Source organism: Eptatretus burgeri, chromosome 12 (assembly GCF_056783735.1).
Source record: "Eptatretus burgeri isolate ZD-2024b chromosome 12, Ebu_testis_v1, whole genome shotgun sequence".
In the NCBI taxonomy this organism is placed as follows: domain Eukaryota; kingdom Metazoa; phylum Chordata; class Myxini; order Myxiniformes; family Myxinidae; genus Eptatretus; species Eptatretus burgeri.
Window position 1 is genome coordinate 89,354,159 of NC_140972.1, and position 25,514 is coordinate 89,379,672.

Below are 25,514 nucleotides of genomic sequence, written 5' to 3' on the forward strand. Positions count from 1 at the left end.
GATCACGAGTAATGGAACAAACCACAGCGTTAAAAAAAACAAATAAATAAATAAAAATCAGAAGGCGTGGCTAAGAGATGAGGCGGCACAGTGAAGTGCGTGGGCGTGGTTCTGATTGGATGGGCGTAAAATGGGGGCGTGGCGGTTCACTCAATAAAACGAGGTTCAGTAGGCAACGTGGCTTGGGTGCGGTTTTGTAATTGGACGTTTCGGAGGGTTAATGTTCGTGACGAGGTAGTGGAGGTCGTGGTGGAGCCGTGGACGAGGAAAGGTTACGAAAGTGGATCCTTGATCGAAGGACCAAGCAAGCATCCAAGAATATCGCTCGCTGTACGGTAAGGGCCTGTGCGATGTCCGCTCAGATTGCTTCGTCACAGTAATTGGTTTACGTGATGGTGTTTGGATCATCACGAGTTGTTTGTATTTGCGAAAGAGTCGTTTACTTCCGGATGGGTGAGTTTACGTGTGACGTCATCGGGAGCCGTGTGCTCTGCCATACATCCAGAGAGTTGGGGATTGTGAAGGGGTCGGTCCCCTGCACCCAAGACTCATTTATTTATTTATTTTTACTCCCTCATCTCCCCCATTCCTCTTCGTTTGCACCCAGAGTGTAACTTGTTTATAAACCAGCAGTTTTCAACTTGTTCAAGAGTGTACAGAAGACTCACTACACACACACTGAATAATAAGTGTAATACAACTATATTTCTGATTTTTTTTTTAATATATATTTTAAAACCAAAAGTCGAGGCTCATGGAAGAGCTCGCAAACAGAATAAAAATTCCAAAAACTATAAAAGTGGGGCAACACACCAACAGCTGGGGAGTGGAACATGCACTTTATGGAAGAATGAGAGCAGTTAAGGGAGGGTGAAGAGGACACGATGTGGGCAAACAAGATTTGCAAGATTTACAAGCTTAAACATAAGAAGAAGAAGAAGGGAAAGCCAGGGATGAACCCTCAATGGAGCCAAAAGAAGACAGCAAGTAATGTTAATATATATATATATATATATATAATGAATGCTGTACAGGTGAGGGAGAAAAGAGGAGGTGAGCACTGAGCCTGGATTTTGGCAGTTTTATCAGTTATGGGTTACGAGCAGACTTTGCACCCTGGAAATCCTGGGGGGTAGAAGTGGCAATGTGGAAAGGGCAGAGGGAACAAGACCAGCCAGCTGGTGGTAGAGTACAGAGGCTACTGATTTGTCTGTGATATGGGAGTAACAGGCACAGATATTCCAATAATTTTGATGGCCGCCTCCTCAACAGTATCAGGATGTGCACAGATGGCAACCCAAAAGTTAGAGCAGTATTTCATTGGGCTGCAGTTGAAGCCCTTGTACATTTTTAGAAGGTCAGATTCACCATTGTTGGGTCAGGAATGATTTTGCAGGATAGAGGATGTTCATCCCAGTAGGTGGCTGGCTTTGGAGGCCAAATTATACCTGTGGTTTGCCCAAGATATTGTGGCTGATGGTGAGGCCCAAAGGTTTTTGTGACTGAACTGTTTGAAGAGGTTTGTTAAAGTATTTGGCATGATGATTTTACTCGACTGGTCAGATCGTAGCTCCGAGTCGGGGATGTTGACGGTTTGAACCCCAGCCAAGTTTTACCAAATACTTTTAAAATGGGACATGCTGACTTCCTTGCTTCAAGCTCAGCATTTTAAAATGATAGCACAAACAACCATAGGTTGGCTGCCATTACGCAGGATTGATGTGCCTAATGACCTCCTTTGTTGAAGTTCCTTGAAGGGAACTCTTATTAAAGTGGATAGGAGGGTTTGCTGGATGTGTGAGTGATTTATCAGTATTGAAAGATATTGGGATTGTTTCAAGGTCTGAAGAGAGGGAAGCGGCTGCAGCCTGCCTGTCTGAAGGATCAGGACCGTCATGGCACAGGGTGGTCATTATCAGCAAACAGATGAAGAGGATTTTGCAGAGAATCTTCTTTGATGCAGAAAATATTTTTGAGTTTCCACCAGTTTGCACCACTCTACAGTTGTGCACATATTGGATGAGGATTCATTCAATAATAGTGAATTTATGTTGCTGCTCGGAGTAGTTAGAAACTGTTATTTTCACGAATGCCAATGTTGGATGAGTATTTAAACCTTAATTGGAAAAAAAACTGAGCTTGAAATTTAGCAATTTAAAAATTAACATGAAAATGCATTTTGAGAACCCAAATGAAAAAATAAAATATAAAAAAGGTGAAAATTTTGTGTTCGTATCCAGGACTTGTTTCTCATGCCGAAGCCAAAACACTGATGACGTTTCCACGCTGGACAGCCAAGCATGGCCACTGCTTTAACCTTGCCAGTTGTCCACTATCGCCAGCGGTTGCTACGATCCTTTTGCCAATGTCATCGATAATGCGGGACGTTGATTGGCCGCACACCCCCCCCCCCCCCCCCCGTTGTGCTCAGTCAGCACTGATGTCATCTATTATTTATAACTGGATTGGTTAGCTGCTGAGAATACAGTAGTCCATCGTTTGAACCCGCAGTGTGTTTGTATCTGAAAGCAATTATGCTGGCTACTTGTTTGGATGTACCTTTGCTTTTCAACAAATTTTGGACCATATTTGGTGCAAAATTTAATTTAGAATCTTGTTCTTGTTTGGAGATGTCTCAGGGTAGACAAACAAGAACCCAAGCAGGTGGAGAAATGCCTGAGGAGGAGTCTGTCATCCGTATTCCTCCATACTATTACATCCACATCCTTGATCAGAACACCAACATAGCCCGTGTGGAGTCTGGTCCAAAAACCTACATACGGCAGGATCATGAAAGGTTAGTTTAACTACATTCTACGCCTTTCTGTCTCTATGAACTGCTGGCAAATTGATGTAATTTTGTCTTCTGAGAAGTATTTCTTGGTGCAGATTACTTGTTTTGTTGTAGCTTTTTTTATTTTTTATTTTTCTTTTTCCTGTTTCAGGATTCTCTTTCATCCAGAAAAGATGGTCATTGTGCCTCCACGTAATTATTGTGTGATAATGAACCCTGTGATACGGGATGAGCAAGGTGATCCAGTTTTGGATGAGGGAGGCCAGGTTAAGCTGAACCACGGTGACCTCGAGATTCGACTTGTGCAAAAACCCTTTCATCTCTTCCCTGGAGAGGTTATTGAGAAGGTAAATCGACAACTGACAAAATAGTTTCCTTGCTTGACAATGTTTGTTTTGACCTGAATCTCAACCTTGTATCTTCTTTACCTTCATCTTTGTTGCTAGCTTTTAATGATGTGTTGTGGTTGCAATAGATATTTTCTGCTTTGGTATGTTTCATTTTCTGTTCTCCAGGGTGTGATGCCTCTTAAGATCATATACGCTAACACGGCTATGCGCTTGCGTGCAATGCTGGATTTTGAAGATGAGTCGGAGTCGCGTGTGGCGGGAGACGAGTGGCTGTTTCAAGGGCCAGGTAAAGGCAATTTGCCAGGGTGATGGTGAGGAGAGGAAGGATGGTGTTCTGAGGGTAACCAGAAGTGGAAATTTTTTCTGTGGCTTTGTCGGTCTCCAGGCACTTACATTCCAAGAAAAGAAGTTGAAGAGGTGGAAACCATCTCTGCCATCATCATCTATCCAAATCAAGCGCTCAAGCTGAAAGCTCGGAAGGAAACCAAGGATCGTGATGGGAACGACCGTGTTGCCGGTGGGGTTTTTAATTTGAATTCTTTATATATTTTTTAATGTGGATATATTATACACACACACACACACACACGTCTTAGAAGGTCAGATTCACCATTGTTGGGTCAGGAAAGATTTTGCAGGATAGAGGATGTTCATCCCAAAATTCAAACAAAAAAAGTACTAATGTGTATGTATATATATATATATATATATATATATATATATATATATATATATATATATATATATATATATATATATATATATATATATTAGTACTTTTTTTGTTTGAATTTTTAGAATCGATAGATTGAATTTTTTTTGTTTGGTATGATGCATTGAGTGGCTTCCTTGAGTTAAGTCTTCCATTCAACATCTCTTTTATTTTAAGATTAGGAGTATATTCACTAATATACCAACTAATTTCATCAATTAGAAATTTATTCTGAGCAGCAAAAGCATTAGCCACACCAAAAAGCAATCTATTTTCATTATCATTCCTTTGCAGTTGAAATCTAATTTTAAGACCATACAGAACTTTATCATGATCACAAAATCAAAATATACCTTTAACAGGAACAGCCACAGTCAAACTATTACCTGATTTTGTATCATCATTATACATTCCTTTCCTTTGACTATATCCAGGGTCTGTGTTTGTTCCCGTTGCCATATCAGGAATAAAACCTTTGATAGCTCCCTTTCCCATTCTATCACTAAATTAATATAGTGTAAATTTCATCATTTCAGATGTAGCAGAGACATAATCAACTGCTTCAACTTCTTGTGTTCCAATGTAGAAACGAACACTATCAAACATTTTCCAGAAGAAATCATTTATGAGTGTAGCGTTTGTGTTGGTCGCAGCCTTGGTGAAAGTAAATTTACACAACAAACTTTCGGCTAGATTCAAATAAGTTTGTTTATTTATTTCAAAACTTTTTTGTTCCACTTACATTCCAGTCTGTTCCAGTTATTGCATTTATCTTAAAGTAGTCTTTTTTTTAGTAGAGTTTGAGATGACAATGGTATCATCCAAATCATAGCTACTATCAATTGCTTTCATACTTGTATTTATTTTGGAAAAAAGATGTTAAAACTTTTGAAACCCTGACCCAAGTATTTGAATTATTTTCTGTCATTCTTGGGGAGACAACTGAGAGACAATCAAGAAGGCCTTTCTTAATTTATTTTATTGCTTGCATTTTATGAGATTCCTTTTGGGCATCTTTTATACTTTTTATAACACCCGCTACATTTCCCACAGCAGAAGCATTTGAACCAATTCGGTCTTTATGTTTGAGAATAGTTGAACCTATACCCATTAGAGTATCAATTATCCCATCTCCTTTTTTTCTAAATTGATGTCTGACACCACTTTGTCTCAGGTTTATAGTATCCTCAACCAAGATGCATACCTTCACCCTTGTAGTATGGGGAAAGGATCATCCCATGCCCTGTAATTATTTTATATTTTCCCAACTCTTGTTTCCTCACAATAACCATCGTATTTATTTATTGGAAAACTTCACGTAGGTGAATTCTGATGGATATAAATTCTCCATTAAAAGAAATCATGCGATTATCTTGGTCGGTTATCCTAAAATTTACTCTGTTTATGGTTTTCCCTGACAGGTAGATAAACCAGATTTTTGGGTTCCATATTGAATTTATAACCAATTGGGGTTGAGTCTGCACTGATTGAAAATATTGTATTTGTTGTTATTATTCCATCATTATAGGCACCATCAATCAAATCACAGTGAATTAAAACTGAATTTATGCCTGAGGATATTTGAATGACATTATCACTGTAAAACGTCTTCGTTTCAATCTTTTTTGAGGAGAAACCCAATAACTCTCTAAATGAATTATCAATTGTGAAATCAACCTTGTAGTTTTAAGTTTAATCGTTGATTTTGAATATTCATATTTTTTGGTTCATCACCCTGTTCATTCGGAAGATATTTGAGAAATCTAATATACTCCAGGTGAAACTGTCGTTTTGTATTCACTTCCCGGATTGTAAGTAAACTTGTCATTTTTCTCGGTGATATTAAACAAGGTATTATAAGTTTCCATACACAATAAAGACGCCTCTTATTCTTTTGTTGCGTCATGTTGTAGTGGGTATGGAAATGAAGATGTGTGGTCGCTTGTTGTGAAATTAAAACCAAGTATTCTGCTTCTCATCTTATTTAAAATGTCTTTGTATTGACATTAATTATTTTTATGTTCATCAACTGGTCTAAAATGGCTGATGCTTCATTAAAACAATTATTTCCAGCCTTCTTACCACCTAACAACAATAACAGTATTAACTAATTGTGATGGGTCATTTGGAAGAAAACTAACACCTGAACCAAGGCTACTTAAAGCCTGAATAATGTTTCTCCTCATTCTCCCTACTTTTACCAGATAGACGAACCCTATAATTAAGAGTCCAGCAGATTAATATATATACTCTATCATCCTTATTTTTCATATCCAATGGTTTATCAAAATACTTTGATTCATCCCTCAGTTGAACCTTGTTTTCCATCTTTTGTTGGAAGAAACATTAATCTCGGAGTTAGTTCAACAGGGGGTTGAGCAGAACTCAAGAACCTTAATTCATCATTAAATATCATTCCCTTTTCTTGAACAAGATGAAATATTGCTGGTTGTTCTGTTGGAATGAGTCCTGCTTTGGTTTTTGAATCCACTGAATATTCATTGTTTTGAAGAGCCTTCACAATATAATCAGGGGGTTTATTAATCTCTTCCAGTTGTTGAAATAATCCATCATATTCTAATTCTCCTACATGCTCTAATTCTTCCTCCGTCATTTGACTGAAATCTTTTAACATTTGAAGTTTTTTTTTATTTTTTTTTCGGAGTATATTCTATTGTGGGAACTGTGGAAGCATCTATAATTTTTTTCTTGGCAAGTTTTTAAAAGTGGTTTAAAAAATTTATCTTGTTTTTTCAAACACTTCTTCACCTGTTAGTTTTTGTCTGCGTTTGCTCTTTATGTCTTCCTGTTGTTTTACAACTTTTGAAACCAACTCTTAATGCTCCTTAAATCTTCTTGCTCTTTCTTTTGCATCCATTTATTTATTGGAAAATATCATTCACTGAATTATAAAGGTCAACAGGGAAGTTTTCCTTTTCTTCATCATTAAAGTAGATGTGTTGAAATAAATCCTTTTCTTTAAATATTTCATCCAATTCTTTATTTACATTAATAAGAGTTGTAATTTCTTCTTCACTAATACTTGTATCTCTGCTTTTCATACGTTTGCGTTGAGTTTCTTCATCAACATCAAAACCGAATGATAAAATCTTAACCCCATTACCACTCAGATGTTTAATCATTTGTCTCATTCCTTCTGGATTAGTTTCTAATATCCCAAGACAAGCAGATTTTAGTTTCTTTAACTCGCTCTTACAATATGAATATTTTGTTGTACCAAGAGAAACCTCCTCAAATATTTGACCTTCATTCCTCAATCGCATATGTTCCTCTACTGAAATGTAGTAGTAATCTTCACCTTCCACTTCTCCAGGTCTTATTGCTCTAGTTGTTGTTGATACATTATTGTTACGGCTGTGGAAATTCGCAAACCACCATTCAGGTCCTGTAGGTGAGATAACTCCTAAGTACATGTGTAGTTAGCCCCAAACCCGTTGTTTAGAGGGAATTTATGTGATTCATTCGGGCTGCGACGCTTTGAGTTAGGCGTTTTTCTGTTCTATCTTTATTTTGAATCAACCACGTCTCAACCGCCACCCTCCCAACAACAACTACCCCCGCTGACGAACGCCATCCTCCAATTTTCACACTACGACGGTTTCCGTGTTGGAAACCGTCGAACGCAAGGAGGGAAAGAAGGCGGCACAATGATCTCGCGTGGATTTATCCCGTCTGACTTTCCCACACTTTGGAGTGGCGGAAGAGCGATGCAGGTCAAAGGTGAGAAAAAATTCCCTCTTTTTTTGGGGGGGGAATGATGCTCTGGCTCCAAGCCAAAAAACTGACTCCCTCGGCCACCGGACGGAGCGGGGTGGAGGGAAAGCTTCTCCAAGAAGCTCGAAGGGAGGCGGGGGCGGAGTGAAGGGCGGAGCCCCGGGCTATTAAAGTCTGACACGGGCGGAGTGCTTTTGGTTGGTGCTCTGGCTCTCTTGGTCCTCTTCCTGTCTTCCGGCTCGCTCGTCCTCTTCTCTTCGTGGTGGCCGCTGGCCTGGTCATTTGTGGGGCGGTCCCGAGACCCCGCTGGTGGTACGGAGCGTCTGCCATTCCCCACACCGCGACCTCGAGCAACAACGTTTCCCCCCCCTTCTATCCGTGCTGGGATAGCACCGGAAACTCCATCTGTGGCGTCGAGCGGCCAACACGTGCCGGTGCGAGGCACGCCGGAGAGGACTCGCCTACCACGCCAGGGCACGGAGTCTCGGCCAGACGGACGTAGGAGAGGGACTCGACGGCCCAAAGGGAAGTCACCATTTCTTTTCGGGGTTTTTTGTATGGATCTTGTGGCGCCGTGTCTTGTAAAGTAGAACTGTGTAAGTGTTGCCGTGTGTACGCGTATTCGGTTGTAACTCTGCGTCGTTTCTTTTGTTTTCCTGATATAGGTGCATTCTGACTGTTTGGCTGTATATGTGTGCTTTCCTTGTGTCGCGTAATAAATGTGCATTGTGTGAACTGTTTTCCCGTTTCGCTTCGTCTTTTCTTTATTGACTCTCCATCCTGCTTCCCGTAAAGGGTTCGTAGTGGGCTTAGTCCGCCCGATAATTAATCGGAACCGTCGAGGCCGACGATAGCACGGAACGGACCGCTTAAGCGGTTCGTGTCCGAAGTGGGCCTGTGGCGAGGTACGATCGACCATCCGCGCAGGTACTTGGATATAACTCGAATTTGGCGAGCAACCCTATCCTGCGCGGGTGGGCAATTGGTACGGTCGTGGTGGGGTTAAACCCCCACCCGTGACTGGCTCCCGGCGTTGTTCTAAGAGGGTTACGACAGAATTGTCCGTTCCGGTGGGCGAGGTGGTCGCCATTCAAGTCGAGCGGCCGATCGCACGCCGGCGGGCGCGAATTCGCAACAATATGAACCACATGGTGCTTTTTAAGCAAATTTACAATATTCTCATTTGTACTATACAAGAAGCTTGATTTATGAATTTTTTTCCAGAAGCAGATTTACCCACAATATTTACAATAATAATTGTCATTTATATATGTAATTGTTTATAAAATAAAAAAATTATATTTTAATATCTCATCTTGCTTCACAACAATATTGTTGTGGTTACCAAATTCGCAAACCACCATTCAGGTCCCTTAGGTGAGGTATCTCGGTAAGTACATGTGTAGTTAGGCCCAAACCCGTTGTCTAGTGGGAATACATGTCATTTATGCGTGCTGCGACTCTTCAGGATAGCCGTTTTTCTTTTACTATCTTTATTTTGGACCAACCGCCATGATTACCACCACAATCACAACATCAACAATCATCAGATGAGAGGGCGAAGTTACGGGGCGGATAAAAGGACCGTGTTCGTCAGTCCAGGAGAGTCCAGAGGCGGAGAGTAGGAGAGTAGGAGAGTCGGAAACAGAGAGTCAAGACTTCGCGGGCGGTGGAGCTGCTCGTCGTGTGCGTTGGAGTCGGAACGGAGGGGACGGAGCTGTGGAAAGGCATGGACACCAGACGAGGGGGTGCTCGCGTCGTGCAGGGAACTGCACGCGAGGGAGGCCGAGAGCGCGACCTGGGCGAGGTGGAGACGCTCGTCGCGGGATAATAAAGATTCTCTATACCCCGAGCATCAGCAACCCCTCCTGTTTCCCCCCGCGCTGAGATAGTGCGATCAAGGGGGCCCCTTTCCCACCCCCTACCAGACACTGTCCGCGAGGCCCGCGGAGTTGAGGCGCCATCGCCGCTCCGCGTCTCATCACCAGACGGGTAGGCGCGACCCGGTCTCGGCCTCAGGCCCGCCTCATCCTTGAGGGTATTTCTTTTCCTTGGTTTTGGGTATGTGTTGTCGGCGCCGTCTGTGAAGTAGAATTGTATAAGTGTTGCCGTGTGCTCGGTAGTCGGTATTAGCTCTGCATTGTGTTTTCGCTTTTACATTTGCTTTTTGTGTAAATTGAATTGTGTTTTTCTTTTCTGTGTGCATTTGGTGGAATTGAATATGTGTGCTTTCCGTTCGTCGCGAATAAATGTGCTTTGTGTTGAACTGTTTCCCGCTTCGCTTCGTCATTTCTCCCATTGAATCCTCATCTTGCTTCACGTAAAGGGTTGGTAGTGGGCTGAATACGCCCGATAATTAATCGAACCGTCGAGGTCGACGATAACACCGCTCGGTTATTCTGATAGTACGGAGCGGGTCGCTTAAGTGGCCCGTGTCCGAAGTCGACCTGCGGCGAGGTGCGATCGCCCGGTCTACCCTCCGCGTGGGTACTTAGGTAGGTCGAATTTGGCGAGCAACCCTATCCCACGCGGGGGCTGATTGGCTCGATCGCGGTGAGACCGAAAGGTCCACCCGTGACTGGTTCCCCGGCGTTAGTCCGAGAGGGTCACGACTGGATTGTCCGTCCGGTGGGCGACGTGCCGCGATTCGAGTTACGTGGCCGTCAGCACGCCGGCGGGCGCGAATACCGCAACACTGGTGTCAGGTCGTGCGATACAAATTCATCGCCCTCCTCGCGGCACTGGTATCGGAGAACAGGAAAACGGGCTCTCCTGTCTCCGGCTAAATTCACGGTAATCGGTCCAGGGGTGAGAGAAGCGACCCCCGATTCCCTCCAAATTACGAGCGAGCGAAATTAATCCTTTTTAAGAGAAGCAAGATGGCGTCTCAAGGCGAGCGGGAGCCGGGGGTATTAGAAATGGATGTAGAATGTGTAGGATCCATGGTCCAGGATGGAATCCCCGAGCAGGAAATGTTGATTGTGCAGGAACACGGACTCGCCCAACTGAACCCAGAGCCCGAAATGGGTGCGGCAGCGGCCGCAGTGTATGACACCTCCCCTCCCCCCCTCCACCAAAACCCTTCCCCGATCCCTGCCGAAACGGCTCACCCAAACGCACCCGACATGGCCCAGCTATGCGCCATGCTGGCGGCAATGAACGAAAAGATGGATGCGAATACACAAAAATTGGATGCGAATACACAAAAATTGGATGCGAATACACAACAAATGAACGGAATGGAAACAAACATGAAGGAGGAAATGAAAGAGCTACGGGGTGAGACGCAGAACATGGGAATGAGCCTAAAAGGAAGCTTGGAAGAACTAAAAAACGAAATGAAAAAGGAAGTCGACACGATACGAGCGGAGGTGACCGGGTTAAAAGAGAAAGTAAAAGGAGTGGGAGTCGCAATGGAAGAAAGTAAACAAGAGAGAATTAAACGAAATAAAGACGGTGGTGGGAAAAATAGACAAAGTAGGAAAAGGATTGGGAGAAGTAAAACAGGGACAAGACCAAATAAAGGAGGAAATAGGGAGGAACACGACGGCGATAGAGGAATTAAAAAAGAGAACAAGGGAAAATAAAGGAGGGATTGGGAGCCGTGAAGGAGGACTGTGAGAAAGACATCGGGAAATGACAGACAAAGTTGAAAACCTGCGAAAGGAGGTAAAAGCGGAGACACAGAAAGGATTAAAGAAGGTGGCGGAGGAATGTAGAAAGAGACATGAGGAGGTAATTAATGAAATGGAGCGGAAAGCCGGAGAAAAGACAGAGGAACTGGGGAGCAGATAGGAAAAAACCGGGGCGAGACAGAAGAGCAGTTTAGGACAACGAGGGAGGAAATATCCAAGACAAATAAGATGGTGACACAGGTACAAGGGAGGTGGAGCAAATAAGAGAAAAAGTCGGGGAACTGTCGTTAGGAACGATAGGGGAGGAAATAAATGGGGTAATAAAGGGGAAAATGGAGGAAATGGAGAAGAGACTGACTGATAGGGTGGAGGCCCGGTGTGAGAAGCAGGGTGGCCTCCTTCGGGAACAGGGGGAGAGGATATACTCCCTCGAGGCGGATCGTGCCCAGGTGGGGCCGGTGTCACAAGGCGGAGGAGGAGGCTTGCCCGATGCGGGGGTGAGCATGCCAAGCTTGGGGAGGGGTTAGAGACCGCGGGGTCTTTTGGCCTAATGGGGGTACCCGGAATGACTGTTCCAGGGGGTGTGCAGAGTGTGAGTCCAATGGCTTGGGAGAGTAAGCGGGACGACGCGGGGCACGGACAGACGCAGACAAGGGTGGTGGAGCCCCCGGGCAAATGGCTCGGACCCTGCGGGAGTGAGGCACCGTTGGGACTGGGGAGGTACACTCCTCCCGGAGTCCCTAGGGAACGGGAGGAGACCTCGAAAGAACCGAGGGTGCCGCTACCCCCGTACGATGGCAAGACGGACTTGAGGGCATATATGGCCCAGTTCCAGTGTGTTGCCAGAGGCAATGGCTGGAACGAGGTGCAGGGTGTGGCACAACTCACAGCGGCCCTGCGTGGCGTGGCTTTGGAAGTCCTGACCACGGTACCCAGTGAGGGGGCGACCCTGGAGGATCTCCATTCGGCCCTAAAAAACCGATTTGGCATGGACCAGCAGAGCGAGCTTGTTAAAGCTCAGCTCAACGGGCGCAAACGACGTCCCCAGGAATCACTGGGAGGGTGGCACATGACATTCGCCGCTTGGTGGGGATCGCGCACACCAACATGCCGCCGGAGTACCGGGAGGAGATTGCCCTGGACCATTTCCTTCGAGCAATGGGGGACACCGATGTCGGAGCATTGCTCACCGTATGGCGCCCGGACAACCTCCAGAAGGCGGCTGATACTGCTGCCTGCTGGGAGGCAGCCAGAACGCCATTGGGAGGGCTGGGCGCCACGCGGTGGCAGTCCGACAGGTGGACCCCGTGCCGCGACAGTGCGCTGGGAGCCGGGGCAACCCTGGGCGACCAAGCGCGAGTGGAAAGGATGGTGCAGGGCATGTTCGACCGCCGGTTCGGGAGACCTGTGGAGAGGCGGTCGGGCCCGGGAAGGGCGGGAGATGGGCCATCAGGGGGTACCCCGATTCGGAATGGAGGGGGGTATAATTCGGCGTACTGGAGGCAAACACCTTACCAGAAGAGGTGTTATAATTGTGGCGCAGGGGACCACCTGCAGCGGAGGTGCAACGCCCCGCGCAGGGAAAAGCCCCCGCGAAGAGAAGAGCCACGGCCCCCTAGACCACCAACTCCGCCCCGGGTCAATAGGGATAGCCAGGCCCAACCATCACCCCCCCACCAGTCCCCGGGAAACTAGGAAGTGCCGAACATGTAGGGCCGTGTTCGGCAGACTCAGACGGAGAAGAGCCCTCAGAACTGCGACAGGTCATCAGTTGGGGCCAAATTGGCAAAGGTAGCTTAACAATTCGGTGCAAGATTGCCGGCGTAGGGGTAGACGCCGTTGTGGACACAGGAGCAAGCGCCACGATCATCAGCCCTGTGGTCCTTGATTCGAGTGTAGACGGTTGGGATGAGATCCACCGTCTGCAAAAACATAGTTGCAGCTAGCTACCGGAGACAGCGGCCCCTATCATAGGACGTGGTTTCGTGTCGTTTAAATTGGGCACTGTGAAAACCAAGATAGAGGTTTGGGTGGCAGAGGTGTACGACCCATGTCTAATAGGGTTGGATGTGCTGGCCGGCCGGTGGTTGTAAGATCGACTTGGGCCGGGGGTCATGCAGTTGGGTGGTGAGGAGTTGCCGTTAGGAGGGGTGAGCACGGATGAGAGGGTGGAGCTGGAGGCTCCTGACTCCGTGGTCATTCCCCCCGGGTGCCGAGGCGGTGGTCCCGGCCCGGTGGCGAGCACCCCCAACGTGGCAGGGCCCCTGCGGCCTAGCGAAACTACCGGCAGGGCCGTCAACCCGGGCTTAGTCGTGGAGCCGCACCCTGGTAAGTACCGACGGGCCAGTAGTGCCCGTACGGGTGATAAATGTTGGCACGGAACCACGCACTATCAGGAAGGGCACGAAGGTGGCAGATTGCATCCCAGTAAAAGGGTCGCAGAGCTGAGGGACGATAACGTCGAGCCGGACCGGCCCCAGAAGGAGTCTCCAGACTCGATTAGGAATTGGCCCGGTCCCATTTGTGAGATGGTAAATCGGAGTAGTGTAGATTTGGAGGAGGCCCAGCGGGAGGCCTTATACAAGCTGGTCGACCGACACATCGGGATCTTCTCCTTGTCACCCGAGGATATTGGACGTACGGGCCTGGTGCAACATCAGATCCACACCAATGGGGCCCGGCCTGTCCGTCAGCCTGCTCGAAGGCTCCCATGGAGCAAAAGAGGAGGCTGATGAACAGGTTGAAAAGATGCTCAATGCAGGTGTCATCGAGCCCTCGGGAAGTCCTTGGATGTCACCAGTTGTGCTGGTTAAAAGAAGGATGGGACCACGCGTTTCTGTGTGGACTATCGCCAGCTGAACAACGTGACACTCAGACTCCTATCCCCTGCCTAGGGAATTGACGATACCCTCGACGCCGTTGCAGGCTCTAAATGGTTCTCAACTTTGGACCTCAAGAGTGGGTATTGGCAGGTGGAGATGGATAAGACGGGGAAGGAGAAAAACGGCATTTTCCACAGGAAGGGACTGTATCAGTTCACTGTGATGCCGTTCGGTTTGTGTAACGCCCCGCCACCTTTGAGAGACTGATGGAGCGTGTACTAGGCGGCATGCCGTGGCAGTCATGCCTGGTGTATCTGGATGACGTCCTGGTACACGCTAAAACATTCACCCAGGAGATAGCCAATTTGGACCAGGTGTTTGGGCACCTCAGGCAGGCAGGGCTGAAATTGAGCCCAGAGAAATGCACTTTGTTCGCGACAGAGGTGGCCTATCTCGGACACGTGATAGGCCGCGAGGGGTGAGACCGACCCCGGAAAAATTACAGCGGTAGAGGAGTGGCTCGTACCTACAACTGTCAAACAGGTGCGGGGCTTTTGGGACTTTGCTCCTACTACCGGCGTTTCAGCAAACTTTGCGGAGATAGCCAGGCCCCTTCACCGGTTGACGGAGAAGGGGTTGAGATGGTGGACGGAGGAGTGCCAGGAGGCCTTCCTCAAATTAAAGGGGTGTTTGACATCCACACCTGTTTTAGTGTACCCCGCCGATGACGGGATGTATACCCTGGACACTGATGCAAGCCAGGAAGGATTGGGAGCAGTCTTGTCTCAGACACAGGGGGCGTGGAAAGAGTGATCGCATATTACAGTCGGGCTATGAGTAGGCCCAAACGAGGTATTGCGTAACTCTTAAGGAACTATTGGCTATGCTGTCTGCCGTGAGAGCCATTTCCACCCGTACTTGTACGGGAGGAAATTTTTGGTTCGAACTGACCATTCCTCCTTGCAATGGCTCTTACGGTTCCAAGGAACCGGAGGCCAAGTGCAAGGTGGTTGAAAAAATTGCAGCAGTACGATTTCAGTGTGGTCCATAGAGCCGGTAAGGCTCATGGGAATGCCGATGCGCTCTCTCGACGCCCTGTCTGAGGGAAAACTGCAAATATTGTACGAGACATGAGGAGAGGGACCAATTGGCAGACGCCTCCCCAAAACTCCCAGTCCGTGTGGCCCGGATGGTAGGCCCAACTTTGCCACTAACCGCGGGAGAGGAATTTGGTGGATTGGCATGAGCACGGCCCAGCGGGAAGACCCGTGCTAGGGCCAGTGTACAAATGGGTCAGGAAAACAGGAGGCCCAGTGGGGAGGAAATCGCCCCATTCGGGCGCGAACAAAGGCATACTGGGCTCAGTGGAGGACCCTAGAAATGAGGGACAACATCTTGTATCGCAAGTGGGTGGAGATTCCTTCTGAACAAACTTCTTGGCTGGTGATAGTCCCTGATGGGTTTAAGACCCAAATTTTGAAACAGGTGCACGGTACCCGCGCCGGCGGCCATTTGGGCAGGACCAAAACAAAATCTCGGGCCCGCCGGCGGTTCTATTGGGTTAACATGGGGCGCGATGTACAGGACTGGTGTCGAGCATGCGACGCCTGTACTGCAAAAAGGGACCGCCACAGAGGATGAGGGCCCCACTCCAACTACATCAGGATGGGGCTCCCCTGCAGCGAGTGGCCATGGACATTTTGGGACCACTGCACCCACTCGCTAGGGTAATAAGTTCGTCCTCGTAATTATGGACAAGTTCACCAAATGGCCAGACGCCTTTGCCCTTCCCAGCCAGGAAGCAGGGGTTGTGGCCAAGGCCTTCGTAGAAGGATTTACATGCGGTATGGGATTCCGCAGGAGCTGCACATGGACCAGGGACGAAATTTTGAGAGTGAATTACTAAAGAGGTGTGCAGGCTCCTGGAAACACGGACAACGCCCTGAGACCACAGTCTGATGGCATGGTGGAGAGGTTCAACAGGACCCTTGTCCAACAGTGGGCCCCCTGCACCGCCACTAACCAGGAGGACTGGGACGAACACCTTCCGTACCTCCTGATGGCCTATCGCGCGTCCCAGCACGGGTCTACCGCATGTAGTCCGGCGCTGTTGATGTATGGACGGGAGCTGAGAAGCCCCGTCGATTTATTGTGCGGTCCGACGCCTGAGCGGCTTGATAGGCCCCCGGGGGAGGGCTATGCCCGTCGGTTGGAGGAGGGCTTGGAGAAGGTCCATGCCTTCGCACGACACCAGCTCCAACAGGCGGGCATAAAAATGAAGCGCAGGTACGACCACCGGAGCCAGGTGAGCAAATACCCACCGGGGGCAAAGATTTGGTTCTTTAACCCCCGGCGAAGGAAGGGCAGATGCCCGAAGCTCACCTCACCTTGGCAGGGCCCGGGGGTTGTCCTGGCGCAAGTCAGTGACGTGGTCCTAAAAATTAAAATGGGACCACGAGCCCTCCCTCGGATTGTCCACGCGGACCGCCTGAGGCCTTACAAGGGCGACCTTACACCCTCATGGATATGTCTTGCCGGAGGAGTCGGTGCTGGAACAGCCGCTCCCGCAGAGGCGCAGGGCTCTCAGAGTCTAGCGACGAGTTCACGAGCCCAGCAGGAGGGGAGGAAATTCCCCCCCTGGGAAATTGATTAATGGGATTATTTGGAGAAAGTGACTGACAGTGAGTGTGTAGAGGGGACGTAGTTTAGCTACGTAGTGTTAAAAGGAACGTGCTGTAGTATAAGGGACAACGTGGGAGCACGAGTTAGTTAGGGGAGGTAGTTAGAAGGATGGCAGAGTTCAGTGGTGAGTGTGTTGAAGAGTTGGTGAGTTGTGAGGCATGTGCTTGGTGAGTGAGTGAGGCCAGCGGGTCTGTGTGTATGGAGCGAATGGGGAATGCATGGTGCAATGAGTGATTGGGGGGAGGAGTGACTCCTGCCCAAGGGACCCCGGGGTCAGAGTAAAGTGAGTTAGTTGGGTTAGTCAAATTGAAAAATGGAGGTCGTTTTGTTGTTGGTGGGAAAGTAGGCTCGAGACCCATTTGGAGGGGTGCAGGAGCCCTGTTGACGGGCTTGGGAGCGTGGCTGCGAAAGGTGAGTATCGCTGAGTGGGTACCCCGGGCACCAGGCTAGTCGGCCGCGGTTGGCCAAGGGCCCATGGGGGGCCGGGATAGCGTAGTGGGCACGGGTGCGTCTGCTTGGTGCGGAGGCCCGGGGCGCCATTAGCCGCGTGGGCAGTGTTGTGGGCACGGGTGACCCTCGGAAAGGGGCCCGGGAGGCCGGCCTGCCACGTGTGCGTTTCAGGGGAGGTGCCATGGGGGGCACTCCCCGGTGTTAGGGAGCTGGTCGGCTCGGAGGCAGTGTAGTGCCCGGGGTGCCATAGCGGGAGATTCGGCAGAGGGTGGTGCCTGCCAAAGGGAGCCACGTGTCCCAGCCAGGAGACCGTGTGAGGGCACGGAGCGAGGGTGGGGCGGGCCCGGGGTATGGGACACCAACACAGGCGACGGAATCTGGGTTGTTAGAACCAATAGTTTAAGCGAGACGCGCTTGTTGAAAGCCCCGGGGTAGTTTAACAGTTAAATGGTTAGGGTAGATTAGGAGATGTACCCCTCCGCACCATCCATCCCCTCGCTCTCGTTGTGGGCCGCTGGACCCACTTTGGGTTAGATCGCCGAACTCTGGGGAGGCCATTCTGAGGCTTCGTTGGGCCTCGACACAGGACGCTAGCTCTCCCTTATTCCCCTCCGGGAAGGGAACGTAGGGGTTGGGAGTAGGCTAGGTGACAGGATAGGTTAGCCGAACAAGGACGATAAAGGGGGTTAGGGGACGATTTATAGTAGGGAAGTAAAAATAAAAACAACAAAAAAATGAGTTGGGGCTAAATTGGGGTTTGACAAATTAAGGGAGTGGGTATGTACAGTGACAGGCAAAGGCGATAGGTGGGAGGGAGACAGGTAGGTAGGTAGGTCCGAGCCCGCCTTCCAAGTGACCAGCACCACCGCACTCCCTCCACCAACCTCCACTGAACGGCAAAGGCTGGCCAACTTCATCTGCCGGCTGGCTGTTTTTCTTCAAGGCCTGTGCCGGCCGGATCATCTGCAGCTGTGGTACTTCAAGGCCTGTGCCGGCCAGTTCATCTGCCGGCTGTGTTTGCCTGCAGCGGCCTTCTTCTGCGGGCTGTGTTTGCCTGCTACCTTTGCCATGCCATGCCCACTGCCCATGTTCACCAGCCCCGTTCAATTTTTGCTTTACCCCCCCCCCCCTGTTCATTGCCATGTGCGCCAGGATCCGCAAGGCAACAGTTTGCAAGCTGCAAGAACTGCCCTGTTGGCAGCTACAACATGGGCCTGCAGTGGCGGCCCGTGCACAGTGTTTGTGTTCATCCATCCATTCGTTGTGCTCATTGCGTGTGCCACTTGAGCTGGCACGGAGACTGCGTTGTGCAGCCCATGCACCGTTGTGGTTCACTGCGTTCAGTTCAAAAGGGAAGGCCTTGGACTGCGTGTGAGCAGCCAGCCACGTTCCCTGTCACCTGCATTGTTTGAGCCAGAGACTGCATGCGGGCAGCCTGGCTCCCTGCTAACTGCTTTCTTTTGCAGAGTTCAATGATCCTGGGCCATGGTTTAGTGTAAAATTTGTAAGTTAAGGTTAAGATGTACTGTAAATATGAGTGCGCCCCCGGCATGTCTGTCTAGCGCCGGCAATTTTATTTAAGTCGTCCGTGTGAGTGAGTTTGTTTAGATAGTTACGCAGCCCTCAGGTTATTTATTTTGGGGACACGAATACCATGAATGTCGCACTCAGGGATCCGTAGGTAAAATGTACTAGGGGAAAACTACACATGATGGCACACGAAAAATTTGACGACTCGGGACGAGTCTGTAAAAAGGGGAGGGGGTAGTGTTGTGGTTACCAAATTCGCAAACCACCATTCAGGTCCCTTAGGTGAGGTATCTCGGTAAGTACATGTGTAGTTAGGCCCAAACCCGTTGTCTAGTGGGAATACATGTCATTTATGCGTGCTGCGACTCTTCAGGATAGCCGTTTTTCTTTTACTATCTTTATTTTGGACCAACCGCCATGATTACCACCACAATCACAACATCAACCACCAACCACAACGCCGCTTCGCCACAACCGCCACGACCTTCCCGTCACACCTCGCAACCGTAGCATCGCCACCGTTCTTGCCCCGCTGTGGGTACCGGTGTTGGACTCGTGCAGGCGCGCGTCGGGAACAGCGTGTACAAAATCACGGATTTTGTGCTTCAAAACGGATCCAAAAACGACACACGCCCACTTTTTGCCGTCCAATCGGTGAGCGAGGGCGGGTGGCCCGCCCCAGGGCGATCGATATATGCAAATTTATGGATCAAAAGCCTTCACGCCCACTTTTTCTCGGGCCAATGGGAGGCGAGGTGAAAGGTCGAAGGGAGGGGTCAAAGATGAGAGGGCGAAGTGCAGGGCGGATAAAGGACCGTGTTCGTCAGTCCAGGAGAGTCCAGAGGCGGAGAGTAGGAGAGTAGGAGAGTCGGAAACAGAGAGTCAAGACTTCGCGGGCGGTGGAGCTGTTCGTCGTGTGCGTTGGAGTCGGAACGGAGGGGACGGAGCTGTGGAAAGGCGGCGACACCAGACGAGGGGGTGCTCGCGTCGTGCAGGGAGCTGCACCCGAGGGGGGCCGACAGCGCGACCTGGCCGAGGTGGAGACGCTCGTCGCGGGATAATAAAGATCCTCTATACCCCGAGCATCAGCAACCCCCTCCTGTTTCCCCCCGCGCTGAGATAGTGCGACCAAGGGGGCCCCTTTCCCACCCCTACCAGACACTGTCCGCGAGGCCCGCGGAGTTGAGGCGCCATCGCCGCTCCGCGTCTCATCACCAGACGGGTAGGCGCGACCCGGTCTCGGCCTCAGGCCCGCCTCATCCTTGAGGGTATTTCTTTTCCTTGGTTTTGGGTATGTGTTGTCGGCGCCGTTTGTGAAGTAGAATTGTATAAGTGTTGCCGTGTGCTCGGTAGTCGGTATTAGCTCTGCATTGTGTTTTCGCTTTTACATTTGCTTTTTGTGTAAATTGAATTGTGTTTTTCTTTTCTGTGTGCATTTGGTGGAATTGAATATGTGTGCTTTCCGTTCGTCGCGAATAAATGTGCTTTGTGTTGAACTGTTTCCCGCTTAAACTTCGTCATTTCTCCCATTGAATCCTCATCTTGCTTCACGTAAAGGGTTGGTAGTGGGCTGAATACGCCCGATAATTAATCGAACCGTCGAGGTCGACGATAACACCGCTCGGTTATTCTGATAGTACGGGCGGGTCGGCAAGTGGCCCGTGTCCGAAGTCGACCTGCGGCGAGGTGCGATCGCCCGGTCTACCCTCCGCGTGGGTACTTAGGTAGGTCGAATTTGGCGAGCAACCCTATCCCACGCGGGGGCTGATTGGCTCGATCGCGGTGAGACCGAAAGGTCCACCCGTGACTGGTTCCCGGCGTTAGTCCGAGAGGGTCACGACTGGATTGTCCGTCCGGTGGGCGACGTGCCGCGATTCGAGTTACGTGGCCGTCAGCACGCCGGCGGGCGCGAATACCGCAACAATATATTTATATTTTTTTTTCAGTTGTGTGCTTCATATAATCCTCAAATTCCTTTTTACGACGTAATGTCAAACAATTCTCTCTCTCCAAAAATTGTTTATATCTATTGAATTATCTTTTAAAAATTAAAGTATTAGCATTGTTTCTTATTGAGCGACGAGGGAGTTGAAAGTATGATTGACTAAAATAAATACAATCGCAAGACGAGAGGGGGAGCACTCGGGAGTGCAAAACCTCCGCCGCCAATACTGCTGGGTCACTCAAGTGAACCTTATATCTTATTCATTAAATATGATGTCAACAGTGCTGACAGTTATAGTTCTTTTCTCCAACATTTTTTTTTTTGGGGGGGGGGGGGTTGGAAATCACTTAAAACATGTAGAAATGCAAAAAAAAATTCTCTACATAATTCATAAATGTTATGAAAAACACCTTCAAACCAACAAACACACATTCAATCTTTTCAGACAAATATCTCCACTTGACCAAGAAACAAAACATTGTGATAGATGTGATAATGATATTCTTAAATTTTTTTTTTTTATAATAAACACCTTCAATCACGTAAACACAAGAACAATGAAGAAAGGGAAGGTGCCACTAAATTCTGCATTGAAAACACTGATGGGGCATTTAAAGGACATATAAAAATAAGATTGTTTTGCTTTCAAGACCCTGGACCATCTTCATTCATGGAAGCTGATGTGGTTAAACAAAGTATTGAAACTATAATTAAAAACTCATCAAGTGAAATGAAAACTTTTAAGTTTTATATTGGAGTAAAATTGAATAAGGTGATGAAACTACTCCCTGTATGACGACAAACCCTCACTTTATCATCACTTCAAGATTTTGTAAGATGTGATGTTTACGATGAACTCCAGAGACAAGAACAAGATGTTACCACTGTAGTAGGTAGTGGATTTGCTATTACAAAAATAATCTTTTTATATATACACACATCTTGAAATCAAATCCTCTTCAAGCTTCTTGTATTGATTTACCAAAAGACATGAAACTTAAAGTGGTTGTTAATATTCAAAACAATGATGATAAATGTTTTCTATGGTCTGTTCTCGCTCACTTACAGCCTCAACAATGGAAACCTGAAAAGGTTGAACACCAAGAAATACGAGAATACATTAAATGTTAAAGATTTAAAGTTTCCAATGTCATTGAGAGATATTCTGAAATTTGAGAAAATGAATAATCTATCTGATGTATATGGATTAACAGATACAAACAAAGTTCAGATATTAAAAATTTCAAGCAACTATAAAAATGACTAAACACACATTGACCTTCTGTACTTTACTTCAAAGGAAAAATCACGTTATGCTTTCATCAAAAATTTATCAAGATTAACCAAATCACAACTATACAAGAGAAAATGTAAAACGTATCCTTGAGAGATCTCAACTCCTTTCACACAAAAGAATGATAAAATCAACATTCAAATTATAATAGTAATCATAAATCAACCGTGATCAATTTACCAAAAGCTGGTTCAAATGTATCATTCAAAGATTTTAACAAATCTATAAAACATCCGTTTGTGATGTATGCTGATTTTGAAAGTATCCTTGAAAAGATAGATAGTCTCTCCAAATCCAAATAAATCGAACACAAATAAATATCAAAAACATACTTGTGGTTTCTGTTATTGTATCAAATCATCTGTTGGTAATGAATACAACAAGTTAGAACTTTATAGAGGAGAAGATGCCTCAGGAGTTTGTAAGACGATTGGAAAAAGACTGTACAAGATGAAGAGAAATAATGGTTAGAACCTATAAACCAATGTCATTAACAAAGGGAGAGAAAAAGGAATTTAGAAAGAACAGTATCTGATATTTGTGAGGAGAAAATTGAGGGAGAGGTCAAAGTTCAGGATCATTGTCATCTTACTGGAAAATATAGAGGTCCAGGTCATTCCCGTTGTAATCTTAATTACAAGCCCCCAAACTTTATTCCTGTATTTCTTCACAACGTTCACTATGACACACATCTATTTATAAATGAACTTTCAAAGACATCTGGAGATATTTCTGCCATTCCTAACAGATCAAAAATGCATCTCGTTCACAAAAACAATTCATACATCCCCATAACCCATATCAGATTTCTTGACACAAGTTTATGGCAACTCCATTATCCAACTTGGCATAAAATATTAAAAACTTACCCAATCATAAATCAAATTTCTCAAATCAAGAAGTTAGAAGATATAATAAATTGTATCTTAAAACTGATGCATTGTTATTGGCTGATGTTTGAAACTTTTAGAACAGTCTGTCATAATAAAAATTCTTATGGATTCGACCCCGCTCATTATTACACGCCCCGGGTTTGGCTTGGAGTGCAATGTTAAAAATGACAAAACAGAATCTGGAATTAATCAGTGATGTAGATATGCTTTTAATGATAGAGAAGGCTAAAAATGGAGGAATATCTCAAGTATGTTCCAAGAGATATGCAAAAGAAAATAACAAATCTTCCTGATTATAATAAGAATGAGGACAACTCTTACCTGATGTATTATGATGCTAACAATTTGTATGGGTGGGCTATGTCTCAATCTTTACCTTATGGAAAACTTAAATGGGTTAAAGAAAAACATTATGAAAAAGTTTTACAAGACATTGTTGTCTCCTCTCAAAAATAATTGGATGAAGCTGAAGTTGGATATTTTGAGGTTGATTTAAAATATCCAGAAGAACTTCATCACAAACATAAAGACCTTCCTTATGCCCCTGATAAAGTCCAAGAAAAGAACGGTTAAATGATTACCAACAGTCATTTAATATAAAAGGTAAATCTCCAGAAAAACTACTTACTACATTAAATGATAAAGAAAGTTATGTTTTACATCAAAGGAACTTGAGACAATATTTATCTGTTGGGTTGAGAGTGAGAAAAATTCATCGAATTTTGAAATTTAAACAGTCATTGGTTAAAGAAGTATTTTGCTTTTAATACAAAAAGGAGAACAGAAGCAAAAACAGATTTTGAGAAGGACTTTTATAAATTAATGAATAATACTGTATTTGGAAAGACTATGAAAATATTAGGAAACGACAAAACATAAGACTTTCTATATCTTGGAAACAGGCTTCAAAGTTAATTAATAGACCAAGTTTTAAACGAGCGGAGGAGTTTTCAGAGAACTTTTGTACTATTCATTTGAAAATAAAGAGTATTGAGATGGATAAACCTATTTATATAGGAACATCATTTCTTGACTTGTCAGTCGTTGATGTATAACTATTATTATAATAATTTAAAATCCAAGTACAAGGATAATGTGTCATTGTTACAAATCTGGAACCCATGAGCACTCAACATTCAGGTCCCCATAGCTCAGTTATGTCAATAAGTAAATGTGGATAGATAGCTCCCTTTTCCCTCATCTCATGGGAATTAAATGTTCGTGCGCTGCAGAGTTATTTTGATAGTCAGTGTTTTCTGTTACATTTTTTTACATCACCAACAACTACACCTTCGCTCCATCCTGACACTCTGCTCGCGGCATTGTCCGCGCTCACGAAGCGTTTCATTCTGGCCTGGTGCCAAATAAGGGTATGCGTCATTTTACGGCCAATGGGCGACTAGCAGATCAGAGCTGGGGCAGTCCTTTGCAAGAAGGTGGAGCCGCGACACAGTCCGCCCAATGAGAGCAGGCCACGGATGAGCGGACTGCGCCCGAGAAGGGCGACGAAAGAAAAGAAAGAAGGAATAATTGCGCTCCGTCTGCTCCAGGCGCTTCGGTCTGGTCTGCGTCTAATTGCATCGCACGCATCCGAGGTGTCTCGTCTGGCGCAGAATTAGAAGAGGTCGACCATCTCATCCCGGGAGACCACCTCATCTCGCCTCCTCTGGGTTCGGCTACTCTGGTCCATGCTTTTGGGGACTGGAGCCCGGGTAAGGTGTGGATGTCAAGCCGTGCGCTCGTGGCCAGGTAGCCGGCACGTTCTCCTTACCTCCAGCTCACCTTCCCTCCGAGCTGGGGGTATCAGTAAAGGCCGCTGCCATCATTTCTTCTTTTGTGTGTGTGTGTGTGTCTTTGGGCCCCGTCTGGAAGTAGGAATTATTGTTAAGTGTTTTCGCTTGTACGTTGACTGCATTTATTTTAGCCATGATAACTCTGCCCTTGCGTGCTCCCCTCTTCCCCCCATTATAAATAAATCCCCTGTTAAATGTATCAGCTCGTTTCTGTGTTTCTTTTATTGGTTTAGCACGGTGCGTGTTGGGAAATTGGGAAGCGGCAAATTGTGCATTTGGTCCGGCGGCTCTGGTAACTCCGCTCGATTACGCCGGATCCGAGCCGTTACCGCGACTCGGATCAGACAGTCTGCCGCGGGTGAACTTCCCCGGTAGTTTGGACGACGTGGGTATTTAGGTAAATTGAAATTGGCAATCAACCCTATCCCATGCGGTCGACCTATTGGCGATCTTCGGTCCGATAAGGAACCCGTCGGCTCCGGAGTTATCCGGGGTGACGACCTATAAATTCCGGGTGTTCGGTGGAGCCGACTCCACTGCTCCATCTCGCGGTCGTGCTCACCACCGAAACTCGGCCCCACAACAATATATGGATACAGATAGTTTTATATTAGAAATTAAGACATGTGATGTATATGAGGATATGATTGATAATATTGATATATATGATACAAGTAATTATAAGTCAGGTGATGTGTTTTCATCAAAGAAGAAAAAGGTTATTGGTAAGTTCAAAGATTACTTGGGTGGGAAGGTCATGAGTGAATTTTATAGGATTGAGATCAAAGTCTTATGCTTTTACATATATTGATAATAACATTGAAAGGTGTGATTTGCTCAAGGGAAGAAAGAAAAATATAATCAAGGAAACAAACTTTA

At 46.8% G+C, this 25,514-nt stretch overlaps 1 protein-coding gene across 2 annotated transcripts in view; it reads left to right on the forward strand.

The window, feature by feature from the left end:
- Window positions 1-119: 119 nt before the first annotated feature.
- MVP (major vault protein) overlaps window positions 120-25,514 on the forward strand; it is a 74,634-nt gene continuing 49,239 nt past the window's right edge. Inside the window, exons 1-5 of one of the 2 annotated variants that reach the window (XM_085848830.1) lie at window positions 120-335; window positions 2,631-2,797; window positions 2,946-3,141; window positions 3,310-3,430; window positions 3,530-3,661. In XM_085848830.1, coding sequence (XP_085704956.1) covers window positions 2,631-2,797; window positions 2,946-3,141; window positions 3,310-3,430; window positions 3,530-3,661 — 616 coding nt within the window. In that variant the 5' untranslated portion in view covers window positions 120-335. The remainder of the gene's footprint in view (window positions 336-2,630; window positions 2,798-2,945; window positions 3,142-3,309; window positions 3,431-3,529; window positions 3,662-25,514) is intronic. The other variant, XM_085848831.1, reaches the window with a different exon arrangement.